Here is a 16059-nt window from a genome sequence, read left to right on the forward strand (position 1 = left end):
AAAAGAAGAACCTCTTTCCAAAGTACAAATCCTTAGACCCAAATTCTGAAGTCATGATACCTTTAGAGCACATATGTTGGTTTAGCTTAGCAGCCTGTACAATGAAATGTCTCTCTGTTCTTAGCTCCTTCACAGTCAAAAAATTCAGAGAAACACAAGAATGTACATAATCTAGATTCTCTGTATCTATTCTATCTTTACATGGTTTATTTTTCTTTACTCCTTTTAATCTATGACTGTACTCTGTCTCTTTAAAGACTTTGTTTTATTTTTTAAAAACCATTTACTTCCTTTTATAACTCTCTATATTCTTTTTATTTTCTCTCCCAAGCCTACGTACATTTATCCAACACTGTGACACATTTTCATCTGAATCTGTTTTTATTGCATATCTGTAATACTTTTCTGACCAGGATTGCTTTTTTTTTAATGCTAAGTGGGCATGGCTAGGACCAACTCTGCAGTCCTGCCTGTTTGCTTGCCCAGTCCAACATGGCAAATGCATGTTTGTTACTTCTGAGAGCCATGTACATTGCCCTGTTTTTAGGCACACAGTAGTCTATGTTGCCATTAAGCAAGTTATAGCACTCTGCTAACAGACCCCATTTAAATGCTCCATAGCCAGACCTCCCAAAAGAATCAGAGCCGTTCGTGCTGGCAAATCAGAAAACCTCTGTTTTGTTGTTGTTTTTGTTACTGCTGAATCAGGAAGACCTCTCTTAAAGGAGCTGCGGCATACCACCAGCAAGCAGAGCCCAGCTAGCTCAGTTGGTAGAGCATGAGACTCTTAATCTCAGGATCATGGGTTTGAGCCCCACATTGAGCGTCAATTTGTAGTAGGAGAGGCTGCTTGTTTGTTTGTTCCTGGCTGCCCAGACCAGAGAATAATCACATAGAAACTATATTATTTGCAATACTGTTTGGTCAATGGTTTAAATGTATTTCTAGCTAGCTCTTATATCTAGAATTAGCCCATTTCCATTATTTTATATTTTACCACGAGGCTCATGGCCTACCAGCAAGTTCTAACTGACAGCTTACATCTTTGCCCTCAGGTGGCTACATGGCGTCTTGTAATTCTGCCTTCTTTCTCCCAGCATTCAGTTTAGTTTTCCCCACCTAGCTCTACTCTACCCTATCACAGGCCAAGCCAGCTTGTTTATTCATTAACCAATAAAAGCAACACATATACAAAAGGACTTTCCACACCACTTTGTATATTTTGGAGATCAGACCTCTATCCGAGGGGTTAGTGAAGATCTTTTTCCATTCTGTAGGCTACCATTTTTGTCTTGTTGACTATGTCTTTGCTTTACAGAAGCTTCTCCATTTCAGGAGGTCCTAGTTATTATTTCTCTCAGTGTCTGTACTACTGGGGTTATATTTAGGAAGTGGTCTCCTGTGCCAATGCGTTTAAGTGTATTTCCCACTTTTTCTTCTATGAGATTTAGTGTGGTTGGCTTTATGTTGAGGTCTTTGATCCATTTGGACTTGAGTTTTGTGCATGGTTATAGATATGGGTCTATTTTCATTCTTCTACATGTTGATATCCAGTTATGCCATCACCATTTGTTGAATATGCTTTCCTTTTTTCATCTTATATTTTTTTGCTTCTTTGTCAAAAATCAGGTGTTTGCGGGTATGTGGATTGATTGGTCCTCCTGTCTATTTTTATGCCACTACCAGGCTGTTTTCAGTACTGTAGCTCTGTAGTAGAGTTTGAAGTCAGGGATTGTGATGCCTCCAGAAGTTCTTTTATTGTACAGAATTGTTTTGGCTATCCTGTTTTTTTTTTTTTTGCTTTTTCATATGAAATTGAATATTGTTCTTTCGAGGTCTGTGAAGAATTTTGCTGGGATTTTGCTGGGTATTGCATTGAATCTGTCGATTGCTTTTGGTAAGATTGTCATTTATACTATGTTAATTCTACCTACCAAAGAGCATGGGAGATCTTTCCATTTTCTGGTGTCTTCTTCAATTTCTTTCTTCAAAGATTTAAAGTTCTTGTCATACAGGTCTTCCACTTGTTTGATTAGAGTTACTCTGAGATATTTTATGCTATTTGTGGCTATTGTGAAGGGTGATGTTTCTCTTATTTCTTTCTCAGCCCATTTATCATCTGTGTAAATGAGGGCTAATCTTGTATCCTGCTACATTACTGAAGGTGTTTATGAATTGTAGAAACTCCTTGGTTGAATTTTTGGGGTCACTTATGTAAACTACCAGATTATCAGCAAATAGTGAGAGTTTGACTTCTTTTCCAATTTGTATCTTGATCTCCTTTTGTTGTCTTATTGCTCTAGCTAAGCTTTATTTGTTAAAACATGAACAATATCACTACACCTCCAGTAACTGAGACCCTAGTACACACAATAAGCATTGACTTCAAGTAACTACACATCGTAATTTATCTTTTCTCACCTTTACTTAAATTCTATGGTAGTGTAGATAGCTAAATACCTAGATAGTATGATGAAGATGGGGCACATACCTCTCTGTTGGATTAACTTTTTCATTAAAATAAATTTTATTTTAAAAAATCATATCAATTATATAGGATAAAGTGAGCTGTATGTAAGGAAATCCAGCTGGTAAAATTTTTATACTGGGGCCAGGTGAGAGGCAGAGGTAGACAGATCTCTGTGAGTACAAGGTCATTCTGGTCTATAAAACAAATTCCAGACCAGCCAAGGTTACATAGTGAGACCCTGCTCTGTGAGTTCAAGGCCAGCCTGGACTACAGAGTGAGTTCCAGGATAGCAGAGGCTACACAGATAAACCCTGTCTCGAAAAACAAAAACCAAAACCATAAATTAGTAATTAGAAATATTTTATAATTTATGTTTTCTTTGTTTTGACTTTGCTTTGAAAACAGAAATCTAATTTTTATACAAATTTATACAAGTTTCAAATTTGTATTTAGCTGGTGAAAAATATGAAGAGGCTGTTGTTTAGTGTCAACTTATTTTCTTATTTTTCCATTCTATGTATATGAATGTTTTACTTGCATGATTGTTTGTACATCACGGGGTGCCTAGTGTCCAGAGAAGAGTGTGAGATCCCCTGAACTGGGGTCCTGGATGGTTCGGAGCCCCCATGTGGGTGCTGGGAAAAGAATCCCTGAGCTATCTATCCAGTCCCTATTTTCCCGTTTTGACCGACCCCCTATTTGTTCTCCTTTCCAGTTTTTAAAGATTTATTTATATTTTCAGTGTTTGAGTATGTCTCCACGTATGTCTTTGCACCCCTCCTAGGCCAGAGGAGGGTGGGAAGTTATGAATGGTTGCGAGGCGCCTTTTTCTTTTCTTTTCTTTTCTTTTCTTTTCCTTTCCTTTCTTTTCTTTTCTTTTCTTTTTTTAGGATGCAAATTCCTGAGACTGACATGTGGGGAAATTTTGCTTCTAGTCTGGGGACGAAATTCTGAATGTCTGAAACACTTGGCGGGCTTCTTCCTGCCTGTCAAAGTATGGATTGCTCTGACGCTGAGCGTCAACATTTCACCCTCGTGCTTGGTCAAAACTTCGGAAATTTTACTGATACCTGTTCAACTTTGAGTTTCGCCTCCCTGAACTTTCTCATCCTCAATTTAAACCGCTATAAATTATCGGACTGGAAAGTCGACAATGACAGGCTTCCTCTGCCGGCGGGAGGATGTCCGTGGGTGCTCTTGTTGAGGTTCATAGCCTCCGGGGGGCTTAGGTGAGGCTGTCACTGCTATTCTCACGATAATCATTTACTGTAAATTAGAAGGGCTGGCAGTGGGCAGGAAAAGCACTGACACGCTCCAGCAGCCTGAGACCCCACTCATGGGCACACAGCGCCCGGGCACAGAGTGCCCCGCCCACCGCGCCAGCCCGCTCCGAGTCACGTGGCCCTCGGGGGAGGGGAAGTGGGCGGCTCGGCGGCCGCCATCTTGCGAGCCGAGAGGCGGGGCCTGTGGAGCTGAGGGCGCGCGTCCTCGGGGCCCGAGCGGCTTCCGCGCTCCTCCCCACTCTTTCCTCAGCTCCCGCGGCCGCCGCCCGCGTCCGGCCGCGGGGAGCCTGGGAGGGCGGGGGTGTGTCTGCGCGTGCCCGCGCCCTCCAACCGCTGGGCCTCCGGGGCGCGCTCGGCTTGGCCTCGGAGGCGGGGAGGGGGCTGCTCCGGCCGCGAGGGCGGCGCGCTGCGGGCTCGGCGGCGGCGGCGACTGCAGCTGTGGCGGCGCGCTCGGGGCCGGTGGCCGCGGCGCTCCCGGTAGCCATGTACCGCAGCGGCTCCCGCTCCTCGGTCTCTTCGCACCGGACGAAGGACGGCGGCGTGAGCGGCTCGCGACCCGGCCGCTCAGGGGGCTCCTCCTCAGGCCCGGCGCGCCGCCCCTCCTCGCCGCCGCCCTCTAGCTCGTCGTCGCTGCGGCTCTCCTCCCGCCGGCACCGCTCGCCCTCAGGCCACCGCGGCCGCCGGGCCTCGCCGTCCCCGTCTCGGGGTCGCCGCGGCTCCCCGTCCCCACCCCGTGGCCGCCGGGCCTCACCGTCTCCGCCCCGTGGCCGCCGGGCCTCGCCGTCCCCTCCTCGGGGTCGTCGTGGCTCCCCGTCCCCGCCGCGCGCCCGTCGCGGCTCCCCATCGCCACCGCGGAGCCGGCGACTCTACCCGCCGGGCCTGGCTGGCTTCCGAGGCAGCTTTCGAGGCGAGTCCCGCGCCGACTTCGCTCGGGACGGCCGCGGAGACCATCCAGGCGACGGCGGCAGTCTGGTAATCCCACCCTTCGCCTAGGTCGCCCCTCGATCCCGAGCGCCGGGGCCTCCACGCTGGAGTCCAAATGTTCAAGTCCGCCCCGCTCCCTGACAGCCCTGGGCTCCTCGTTGTCACAATAACGGACCCGGGACCCAAATGCCCGGTTTCTTGGGAAGAGGCTTTCGCTCTCGCTAAGTGGAAAAGTTAATCAACGCGAGGAGAATTTCTTCCTTACTTATTGGCGCCTTGAGGTTTCCCAGGGGTTTGGTGAGATTCATTCCCCTTAAGGCCCGGGTTTAGAGACGCATGCGAACGCCTGATGGCCAGTCAGGACAGCTTGAACCTAAGCAAGCTGGATGCCTTAGCTGTCATGGGGGTCTCACTTGGAGCTGTTGTCAGAAGCGAGGTGTGCATAATCAATTATTGTGATTGCTGCCCGCCAACTAGCGATGTGACAGCAGCTACCAGCGTTCTTTAGTGCTCACAGCCCCGTCAGGTAAAGCAATGACTGTTGTTACTCCTTGTCGCACAGCTGAGAGGATTCAGCTCTGAAAGGTCCAAGTCACTTGATGGAGGTGACAGAGCTACAAGTGAGGGGACTGTGGTTCAGTTCTCCTGCTCGGCTCTCTCAGCTTGCGATGTTAAGTGTTAAAATGTGCTGCGTGAGATGAGTTGGTGGTGGTGGTGGTGGTGGTGGGTGTAGGTCCGAAGTGGAGGGCTTGCAGAACTCTGAAACCCGACTTGGGGCCTCAGGTAGCACTAGAGTTGTAGCAGAGTTCCTGCCTGTGACCTGATGTAGTGGAGGGTTTTGTTTGTTCTCAGTTTATACATCTTTGTTAATGAAGATTTTCTTTTGGAGAGCGCTATATAAATCATGTATGCTACGACTCTGCTCACAGATAAACTGATTAGTCACATTGTGGAGATTTTTCAAAGCCCTCAATACAGAGGAATCAAAAGTAGAACACTGTACCATTGCTTCCCTCCTCTTCAGGATACTGTATTTGCTCCAGTTCTCTGTCCTATAGGAAATTGTTATCTCCTTTCTCTTCTCCTCTAATCTGAATATTTACCTCATCTAACCTGTTAGGTGTACCTTTAGGGTAAATTACCAGGATGTCCTGTCACCTTCTAGCACTCTGACGATCCTCTTACCTCTTCCTTGGATTCATACATTTACCTTCTTTACAATTTAGCCTTGCTACTCACCAGTTTTTTTTTTCTGTGTTCAGCAATCAAACTGATTTTTAAAGTCTTTTTAATTAATTGTATTCATATGTCCCTGTGTGTGGGTATGTACTTAGGAGTGCAGGTGCTGGTGGAGACTTTGGATCCCTTGGAGCTAGTTAGCTGCCTGATGTGGGTGTTGTGAACCAAAGTCTGGTCCTTTGCAAGTACAATAATCACTCTCAACTGGAGCCCCCAAACTGATTTTAAACCTTCACTTTATACATTTAATAAGCATTTAATGGGCATCTGTGGTCTTGGCAGTGGTGTGTAGTGTGTTAAATGTGAAATTCAACAGTGAGTTATAGTGTTTGATAGGACTTCAAGGGAAAGAGCCTCCTGAGAAGTGAGCTTTGAGTGAGCACCTTAGAGTAGTGCAAGCACCTTGAGGAAGAGTATAGTTGGGTTACATGACTTTGATTCTTAAAACCCTCCTACGCTCTTATCAAGAATCAAATCCAAATTTCCTAATTAATTTTGTTTCCCTTCTATCTGTCACATTGCTCCAGCAGTACTGGCCTCTTCTCTGTTACCCAAAGAATTCCAGTTCAGTTCATTCTTGAGATGTTGAGATGTTGCTCGGCCTGAAACATCTGTTTTCTTTGAAAGACCTATAAGCTTCCCATTTACTTAAGTTGAATGACAACATCTCAGCAATGCTGCCTTTAGCCACCCTACCTGAAGTGATTCCTCCTTTTTCTTAGTCTTTTATGGTTCATGTTTTAGTGACAATGCTACTTATTGCTACCTTCAGAAGTGCTTAAAATTGGTTTTGGCTTTCCTCGCTTAGCTAGATATATATAGGTCCTGAGAGCAGGGATTTTATTTACTTGGCTATTCCCATGTTCCATAAGAACAGGCGGTCATATTTTCGGAGGAGTGAAGAATATAAGCTTTTATCAAAACTATGGATATTTCTAAAATTCCTTTTTCTGTTGCGGAATGGTTCCTTACCATGAGAGACAACAATTTTATGAGTGGGGAATACATTTTATGGCATAAAGATGTCTTCATGTTGACTACCATATGGTTATTCTTTTTTCTTTTTTTTTAACTTTTGTAGAGACGTTCTCCTGGTCTGTGTTCTGATTCTTCTCTGGAGCAGAGTTTAAGAGTCACTGTTGGCAATGACCACTTCTGTGTTAACACACCAGAATGGCATCGACTTAGTGACCGGTTGGGATCACCAGTTGATAATCTGGAGGATATGGACAGGTAGGCTTCAAATATGGCAGGGTGCACCATACTAATTCTGAAAGGCAGAATATTGTTGTTTTCTGAGTGATGTGTTTGAAGTGTGGTGCCAGCACAAAGTTATCCCCTATGTCTGTGTCTAATAGAAGATAAACACTGGGAAAGACTGAATAGGAAGAGTGTATTGACATGGACTTCTGTTTCTGATGAAATGTGTACCAGGAAAAGAACATTTGGTACAACTAGAAAGAGAACGCTGAGGGAACGTAATCAAATACTAAACCAAAATAAAAATCTAGGAAGAGTCCTTTATACAATGAAGGTTTTTTTGGTTTTTCGAGACAGGGTTTCTTAGTGTAGCTTCGGGGCATGTCCTGGAACTAGCTCTTATAGACCAGGCTGGCCTTGAACTCACAGAGATCCTCCTGCCTCTGTCTCCCCAAGTGCTGGGATTAAAGGCATGCGCCACCACTGCCCGACCAATAAAGGTTTTGAACAAAATGGGAAGTCTTTTTTGTTTGTTTGCTTGCTTGCTTTTTTTTTTTCCAGGACAGGTTTTTTTCTCTGTAGCCTTTGCTGTCTTGGAACTCACTTTGTGGATGAAACTGGCCTCAAACTCAGATGTCCGCTTTATTTGTACAAAATATTTGTATATTTTGCACAAACAAAATATCACTCCATTTCCCCCTTTTTGTCTAAAATAAAGTATTTTAACTAATATAAGAAAAACTATATACAATTAAGTACAGTAAGTATAGACAAATATATACAGGCAATGATTACATTAACAATGTCTTGTCTACTAGTATTTGACAAATTTGAAGAAAATATTCCATTATCTATCCTATCTTGGTGAGTCCAAAGTCTTGTACCTAGTTCACTTTCTATCTTAACTTGCATTACCATCCAAAACTATCTTTTGATCTCTCAACCTTATACACTTTACACCTCTTTAATGAGTTTCTTCTCTGAGTCTGGTAAACAAGGAAGACTATAACTGTAACTATCTATCTTCAACTCTTGTCTTGGTCTACAGAGTGAGTCAGGGCTACACAGAGAAACTCTGTTTCGAAAAATAAAACAAAATTGTTGAGTGCTAAGGAAGGACAAATAAACTACACTGTGCTGAATCTAGACCTTAGTTACTAAAAGTTATATATAGGGATTAAATAATTTTATTACCTCACAATAGTAAAAAGGTAAGGATAGGCATATAGGATAGCATTTTATTCATCTTAGAGCTTATCTTTTATATTCTCTAGCACATTGGGGTTTAATAAATTAGTGATTAATCAAGGAAATAATTGTTTATTACAGATAATGAGTATTGTATAGAGTATAGGCAGGCAGATGAAGGCAGCTGGGCAGGAAGTCTGAGGACAGAGGTACTACTGGTGCTATTTACTTCAAAGCTCCAATGGCTATGGATGCAGTGAAGCAAGGCAGTACAGTCTTATATAACATTGAGGCTTCTGAAGATAGGGCTTCAAGGTATGTGACTGGGGTGCTAATTGAGTCAACAGCTCTTGCCCTTCAGTCTGCATCTATTTTGGGAGGTGATTGAGTAGGTGGACTACAGTGGTGGTGGTACAGGGTGTGATTCTCTTCCTTCCTTGCTGGGTTTTAAGTAACCTCAACATTTCCTTCTGTGAGGTCTAAGCTGACATTTCCTCTTTGTTATGCACATATGCTCCTGATAACAAACTATCTCTTTAAGTTATAAAAATTTAATTTCCTTCGTTAGGTGTCTAGAACTGTAATATTCCAGAATCATGTGTTTTAGAGAAATATGCTTTAGAGAAAGTGAGGATAAGGATCTAAATGGGAGCTGTGGGTCTGGTTTATATACGTGTGTGTGTGATTTTATTTTATTTTATTTTTTTGAGACAGGGTCTCTGTTTAACAGTCCTAGCTGTCCTGGAACTAGCTTTGTAGACCAGGCTGGCATCAAACTCACAGAGATCCACCTGTCTCTGCCTTCTGAGTGCTGGGATTAAAGGTGTGCACCGCCACTGCCTGGCTCACAAACATACTTTTTAAAAATAAAGTCTTAAGGATGTTTCCAAAAGGCCATGTTAATTCTTTTTTTTTCTTTTTCTTGAGACAACTGCCCCCAATACTTTTCCCTTTTATTGATTCTGTAAAGTCTTTTTTTTTTTTTTTAGGGTTTTGGGTAACAGCCAAGTGTCTTAGTTAGGGTTTCTATTGCTATGATGGAACACCATGACCAAAGGAAAGTTGGGGAGGAAAGGCTTTATTTGGCTTACATTTCCACGTCATAGTTCATCACTGAAGGAAGTCAGGACAGGAATTCAAGTAAGGTAGGAACATGAAGACAGGAGCTGATGCAGAGGCCATGGAGGAGTGCTTTTTATGGCTTGTTCAGCCTGCCTTCTTACAGAACCCAGAACCACCACTCTAGGGTGGTAGCTAATCACTAATCACTAATTAAGAAAATGTTCCAGAAGCTTCACTACAACCCGATTTTATGGAGGAATTTTCTTAATTGCGGTTCCCTCCTCTCAGATGACCATAGCTTGTGTCAAATGGCATAAAACTAGCCAGGACACCAAATTATCAAGATTATGTATGGTCTTACCTTAGGAGCCCTATACTGGACTATAACTTATTCTAAAATGGAAGTGTGAGCAAGCTGAGTGAAAAATTCTAAGATGCTTGGACACTAAGATACACCGAGGTGTGTATCCACCACTGCAATAAACTTTTATAACTTTTTTTTCTTGAGACAGAGTTTCTCTGTGTAGCCCTAGCTGTTTTGAACTCACCAGGCTGGCTTTGAACACACAGAGATCTACCTCTGCTTCCCTAGTGCTGGGATTAAAGGTGTGTGTCACCACCGCTCAGCTGTACTTTCTACTTTTATGAACTTGCCTATTCATGCATTGTTTGATTCTTTGCGACTAGCTTTCACATATATTAAGGTTCATCTATGTTTATAGTGTTTCTTTTTTTTTTTAAAGATTTATTTATTATATATACAGTGTTCTGTCTGTATGCTTGCTGGTCAGAAGAGGGCACCAGATCTCATTACAGATGGCTGTGAGCCACCATGTGGTTGCTGGAAATTGAACTCAGGACCTCTGGAAGAGCAGTCAGTGCTCTTAACCTCTGAGCCATCTCTCCAGCCCCTATAGTGTTTCTTTTTATTGCCAATAATATTTCATTATATGAATATGCCAACTACTGTTTTTCATTATTAATAAATGGATGAATACCATTGGGTTGTCTTATTTTAGCTGTTGTAAATAATTCTGTTATGAATGTTGTTGTACAGCTGCTTTGTGAATTTATTTATTTATTTATTTATTTATTTATTTATTTGATTTTTTAAGACAGAGTCTCTCTGTAGCCTTGGAGCATGTCCTGGAACTAGCTCTTGTAGACCAGGCTAGCCTCTAACTCATAGAGATCCTCCTGCCTTTGCCTCCCGAGTGCTGGGTTTAAAGCTGTATACCACCACTGCCGGGCCTTTGTGGATTTATATATCTATAGACCAATGTTTCTCAACATTCCTAATGCTGTGAACCTTTAATACAGTTCCTCATGTTGTGGTGATGCCTAACAATAAAATTATTTTCTTTGCTACTTCATAACTATAATTTTGCTACTGTTATTCAATGTAATGTAAATATCTGATATTCGACCCCTGTGGAAGGGTTGTTCAACCCCCCAATGGGTCACGACCCATAGGTTGAGAACCACTGCTATAGACAGATATTTTATTGTTCAGATTACTTTTGTGAAATCAGGGACTAACCCCAAGGCCTGTGTATGCTAGGCAAACAACCTGTCATTGAGCTATTCTCCAGGTTCATGTTTTAATTTGTTTAATGGACATTTGTAAACACATATAAATAGAATAAAGCTGACCAGTAATGGTGCACACCTTTAATCCCAGCACTCAGGAGGCAGAAGCAGGTGGATCTCTGTGAGTTCCAGTCCCATCTGGTCTACAGAGCAACTTCTAGGACAGCCAGAACAACACAGTGAAACCCTGCCTTGAGCCCCTCTCCCCAAAAGAATGGATACTATTTGGTACTAGAAAAGTATCAGCAGGGAGGGTGAAAAGGATAAAAAAGGGGGGGGCAGTTGGGCAGATATAATCAAAGTACGTTATGCATATAGGAAAATTTCATAATGTGTTGTAACATGAGGGGCTGGGCTTTTTGGGGTTTCTGTCCCGCCCTGTTCCCCAGCTGTTTAGTCCCAGAGAAAATCACACAGAGATCTCCATAAGTTATAAAACTGATTGGCCCATTAGCTCAGGCTTTTATTAACTCTTAGAATTTATATTAACCCATTATTCTTATCTATGTTAGCCATATGGGTCAGTACCTTTTTCGGCGGGGCAGGTCACATCCTGCTTCTGTGGTCTGGGCAGGAGTGCCATGTATGCTAATAAAACAATTTTTTAGAAAATTTATTTAAACTCATTTTATGTGCATTGGTGTGAGGGTGTCAGATCCCCTAGAACTGGAGACACAGACAGTTGTGAGCTGCTATGTGGGTGCATACAATTGAGCCCAGGTTGTTGGGGGAGAGCAGCCAGCTCTCTAGCCCCTAAGAATAATTTTTAAAAATAGAAAATACAGTACAGTGAGCCTTCATGTTCCTTTTTTCTTTTTTAGAGATCTAGTTTTAAACGATTTGTCAGTAGGTGGTGGTGGCTTATCCTGTAATCTCAGCACCCTGGAGGCAGAAGTAGGAGCACCTCTGAGTTCGAGGCCACTCTTGTCCTAGGATAGGGCTACACAGAGAAACCCTGTTTGTGAAAAACCAACCAAGCATCCAAACAATTGCTCTTAGTGAAAGCTGCTGTTGCTGTTGTTTTGAAACAGGGTCTGGTATTAAAGGCATGTACCAGCGTGGCCAAGACTTTTAGAGTGTCTGTCACTGTACTACTTTAGGCTACAGACAATGGTGATTCTTTTTAGTACTCACATTTTTTTAATTTAAAGTTTTGTGTGTCTTGAGTGTTTACGTGTTTGTATGTGTGTGTCTGACTTGTATGACCAGTTTGAATGCCCTAGAAATGGAGCTATAGATGGTGGTGAGCTGGGTACTGAACCCAGGTCCTCTGGAAAAATAGCAAGTGCTCTTTATCACTGAGCTATCTTGTTTCTCCAGGACTGTCTCTTATGACAGCCAGTTTTCTTTTAACCCCTAGGAAAAAGAAAGAAGGATTAAATTTATAATAAGCGGCCTGACTGTGGACTATATTTATATGATAGCTTCTGGTTTTGTTTTGTTTGTTTCTAACTGTTCTGTGCCTCCTTCTATTGCATCCCCCTTTTGCTGGCAATTCTTAGTCTGCTGAGGCTTTCTGAGAGCCACCTTATTTGTAGTTTCTTGATACTGTCATATTAGATATTGAGGTAGTGTTTCATTTGGTGGTGACATATCCTAGTTCAAGTGAGGAAAGGAAGATAGGTAACCTTGCTACTATAAATATAGTTTAGGAGGGTTTTTCCTACACTAATATGAAACTTGTTGATATATAGTTGGTGGTTTGGTGATAGTGAATCAACTTGAGTATTCCCCCTTAAATAGGTGTATTTATGGTTGATGGACAGAGCAAACTTTTTGTGTTTCAGTGAGATTTCAGAGGCCATTCTTAGTTTATTCCTAGTCCTATTTCATAATACATTAAGACCTCAAAATTATCCAGATTTTTTTTAAAGGTTATGTCTATGGGGCTGCAGAGATAGCTCATTGGTTAAGAGCACTGGCTGCTCTTCCAGAGAACCCCCGTTTGATTTCCAGCACCCACATAACCCCTCACAAACATCTGGTCCCAAGCTCATGGTGATTATCCTGCCTCAACCTCCTAAGTCCTAAGATTACTTGTTTCATTATTGTTTTTTTTAATTTAGATGAAATTGGATTTTAAAATTCTAAAGGATCTCCTGGCATAGAGGATGTCTGGGCCAGCAATGTGTCTCAGCAAGTAAAAGCACTTGACTGAAGACCTGAGTTTGATACCTAGCACACATATAGCAGGAGAGAACCAAGTCCCACAAGTTCTCTTCTGATATCTATATATGGGCCATGAATCACATGTGCCCACATACATATAGACATGTACACACAAAAAAATTTTACATGTAGTTTTAAAAAATCCTAGAGGATCTTTATTTCCATCTGTGATTTAAATTAAAACCCTTGTCTTTTGAGTCATAGAAGCTCTGTGGCCATAGTGTCCTGAAATAGCTAGGTTTATTATCTACTTCTAAACTAAAAAAAGAACCATCTTATCCTGAATTTTTACTTGTATGCTACAAAGATCTGAGACCTTGGTATTTCTGAAAAATAAAGATACACAGTGAACCAAAACATTTATTTTTGGGTCCCATGGTAATAGACTTCTTGTGGATATCCAGGCAAAGCAGGAAAGAGCATGACCAAAAAATTTTTTATTGGTATTTATTGAGCTCTACATTTTTCTCTGCTCCCCCTTCCTCTCCTCTCCCCTTTTCAATCCTCCCCCAAGATCCCCATACTCCCAATTTACTCAGGAGAACTTGTATTTTTCTACTTTCTACTTCCCATGTAGATTATATCTATGTAAGTCTCTCTTAGTGTCCTCATTGTTGTCTAAGTTCTCTGGGATTGTGGTTTGTAGGCTGGCTTTCTTTGCTTTATGTTTAAAAACCACCTATGAGTGAGTACATATGATAATTGTCTTTCTGTGTCTGGGTTACCTCACTCAAAATAATGTTTTCTAGCTCCATCCATTTTCCTGCAAAGTTCAAGCTGTCGTTTTTGTTTTTTTTTTTTGTTTTTTTTTTTTTTGCTGTGTAGTATGCCATTGTGTAAATGTACCACATTTTTCTTATCCATTCTTCAGTCGAGGGACATTTAGGTTATTTCCAGGTTTTGGCTATGACAAACAAAACTGCTATGAACATAGTTGAGTACATGTCCTTGTGGCATGATTGAGCATCCTTTGGATATATCCAAAAATGGTATTAGTGGGTCTTGAGGAAGGTTGTTTCCTAATTTTCTGAGAAATCACCACACTGACATCCAAAGGGGCTGTACCAGCTTGTATTCCCACCAGCACTGCAGGAGTGTTCCCTTTACCCCACAACCTCTCCAGCATAAGTTGTCATCAGTGTTTTTGATCTTGGCCATTCTTACAGGTGTAAGATAGAATCTCAGAGTTGTTTTGATTTGCATTTCTCTGATGACTAAAGATGTTGAGCATTTCCTTAAGTGTCTTTCAGCCATTTTAGATTCCTCTGTTGAGAGTTCTCTGTGTAGGTCTGTACTCCATTTTGTGAATTGGATTATTTGTTCTTGAAATGACCAATGTCTTGAGTTCTTTGTATATTTTGGAGATCAGACCTCTGTCTGATGTGGGATTGGTGAAGATCTTTTCCCATTCTGTAGGCTGTTGTTTTGTCTTGTTGACCGTGTCCTTTGCTTTTCATAAGCTTTTCAGTTTTAGGAGGTCCCATTTATTAATTGTTTCTCTCAGTGTCTGTGCTGCTGGGGTTATATTTAGGAAGTGGTTCCCTGTGCCAATGCGATCAAGTGAACTTCCCACTTTCTGTTCTATAAGGTTCAGTGTGGCTAGCTTTATGTTGAGGTCTTTGATCCATTTGGACCTGAGCTTTGTGCATGGTGATAGATATGGGTCTATTTTCATTCTTCTACATGTTGATATCCAGTTATGCCAGCACCACTTGTTAAATATGCTTTCTTTTTTTCCCATTTGATATTTTTTGCTTTTTGTCAAAATCAGGTGTTCAAAGATGTGTGGATTGATATCCGGGTCTTCTATTTGGTTCCATTTGTCCTCTTGTCTTTTCTTATGCCAATATCAGACTGTTTTCAGTACTGTAGCTCTGTAGTAGAGTTTGAATTCTAGGGGCTGGAGAGATGGCTCAGTGGTTAAGAGCATTGCCTGCTCTTCCAAAGGTCCTGAGTTCAATTTCCCGCAACCACATGGTGGCTCACAACCATCTGTAATGAGGTCTGGTGCCCTCTTCTGGCCTGCAGACATACACACAGACAGAATATTGTATACATAACAAATAAATATTTTTAAAAAATGATTCTAAGCAAACATGATGGTTCATAACTGTAATAGCAGTGAGGATACTGAGTTCATTAACTTTGAGGACAGAATGACTGTGTATTTCTTGTTTGTTGTTTTTCTGTTTTGTTTTTGAGATAAGGTCCTACAGCCATTCTGTCTTCAAAGTTAATGAACTCAGTATCCTCACTGCTATTACAGTTATGAACCATCATGTTTGCTTAGAATCATTTTTTAAAAATATTTATTTGTTATGTATACAATATTCTGTCTGTGTGTATGCCCGCACGCCAGAGGAGGGCACCAGACCTCATTACAGATGGTTGTGAGCCACCATATGGTTGCCGGGAATTGAACTCAGGACCTTTGGAAGAGCAGGCAATGCTCTTAACCACTGAGCCATCTCTCCAGCCCCTAGAATCATTTTTCTAAATAAATTCTCAGTTAATGCTAGGGATGCCAGTCCTGATAAAGAGCTTAAATTTAGCTAGGCAAGTTTTTATTGTTGTTACTATTTTGTTTTTAAGATTTATTTATTTTTATAAGTTTGGGTGTTTTTCCTGGATGTATGTCTCCGCACTGTGTTCATGTACCTGAGGAAGACATCTGAAGAAGGCATTGGATTCCCTGGAATTGGAGTAATAGATAAATAGTTGTGAGCCCATCATGTCAGTGCTGGGAATCAAACCCATGTCCTCTAGAAGAACATGTGGTGCTTTTAACAGAAGAGTCATCTCTTCAGTCCCTGTTATGTTTTTTGTTTTTCCAAGGAAGTGTTTTAGTATGTAGCCTTGGAACTCAGAGTTGCCTACCTCCCAGGTGCTGGGATTAAAGGCTATATCTGATCTAGCTAGTCCAGTTGAATCAGT

At 41.9% G+C, this 16059-nt stretch overlaps 1 protein-coding gene across 3 annotated transcripts in view; it reads left to right on the forward strand.

Annotated features, from left to right (window-relative positions):
* Positions 1 to 3944: 3944 nt before the first annotated feature.
* Znf318 (zinc finger protein 318) overlaps positions 3945 to 16059 on the forward strand; it is a 40123-nt gene continuing 28008 nt past the window's right edge. For 2 of the 3 annotated variants that reach the window (XM_041655572.1, XM_041655570.1), the window contains exons 1-2: positions 3945 to 4725; positions 6998 to 7149. In XM_041655572.1, the coding sequence (XP_041511506.1) occupies positions 4237 to 4725; positions 6998 to 7149 (641 nt within the window). In that variant the 5' untranslated portion in view covers positions 3945 to 4236. Of the gene's footprint in view, positions 4726 to 4827; positions 4975 to 6997; positions 7150 to 16059 lie in introns of those variants that run through there. The other variant, XM_041655571.1, reaches the window with a different exon arrangement.

This window comes from Microtus oregoni, unplaced genomic scaffold (assembly GCF_018167655.1).
Source record: "Microtus oregoni isolate MIOR12 unplaced genomic scaffold, Mior012 000007F_ref0000211, whole genome shotgun sequence".
NCBI classification, from domain to species: domain Eukaryota; kingdom Metazoa; phylum Chordata; class Mammalia; order Rodentia; family Cricetidae; genus Microtus; species Microtus oregoni.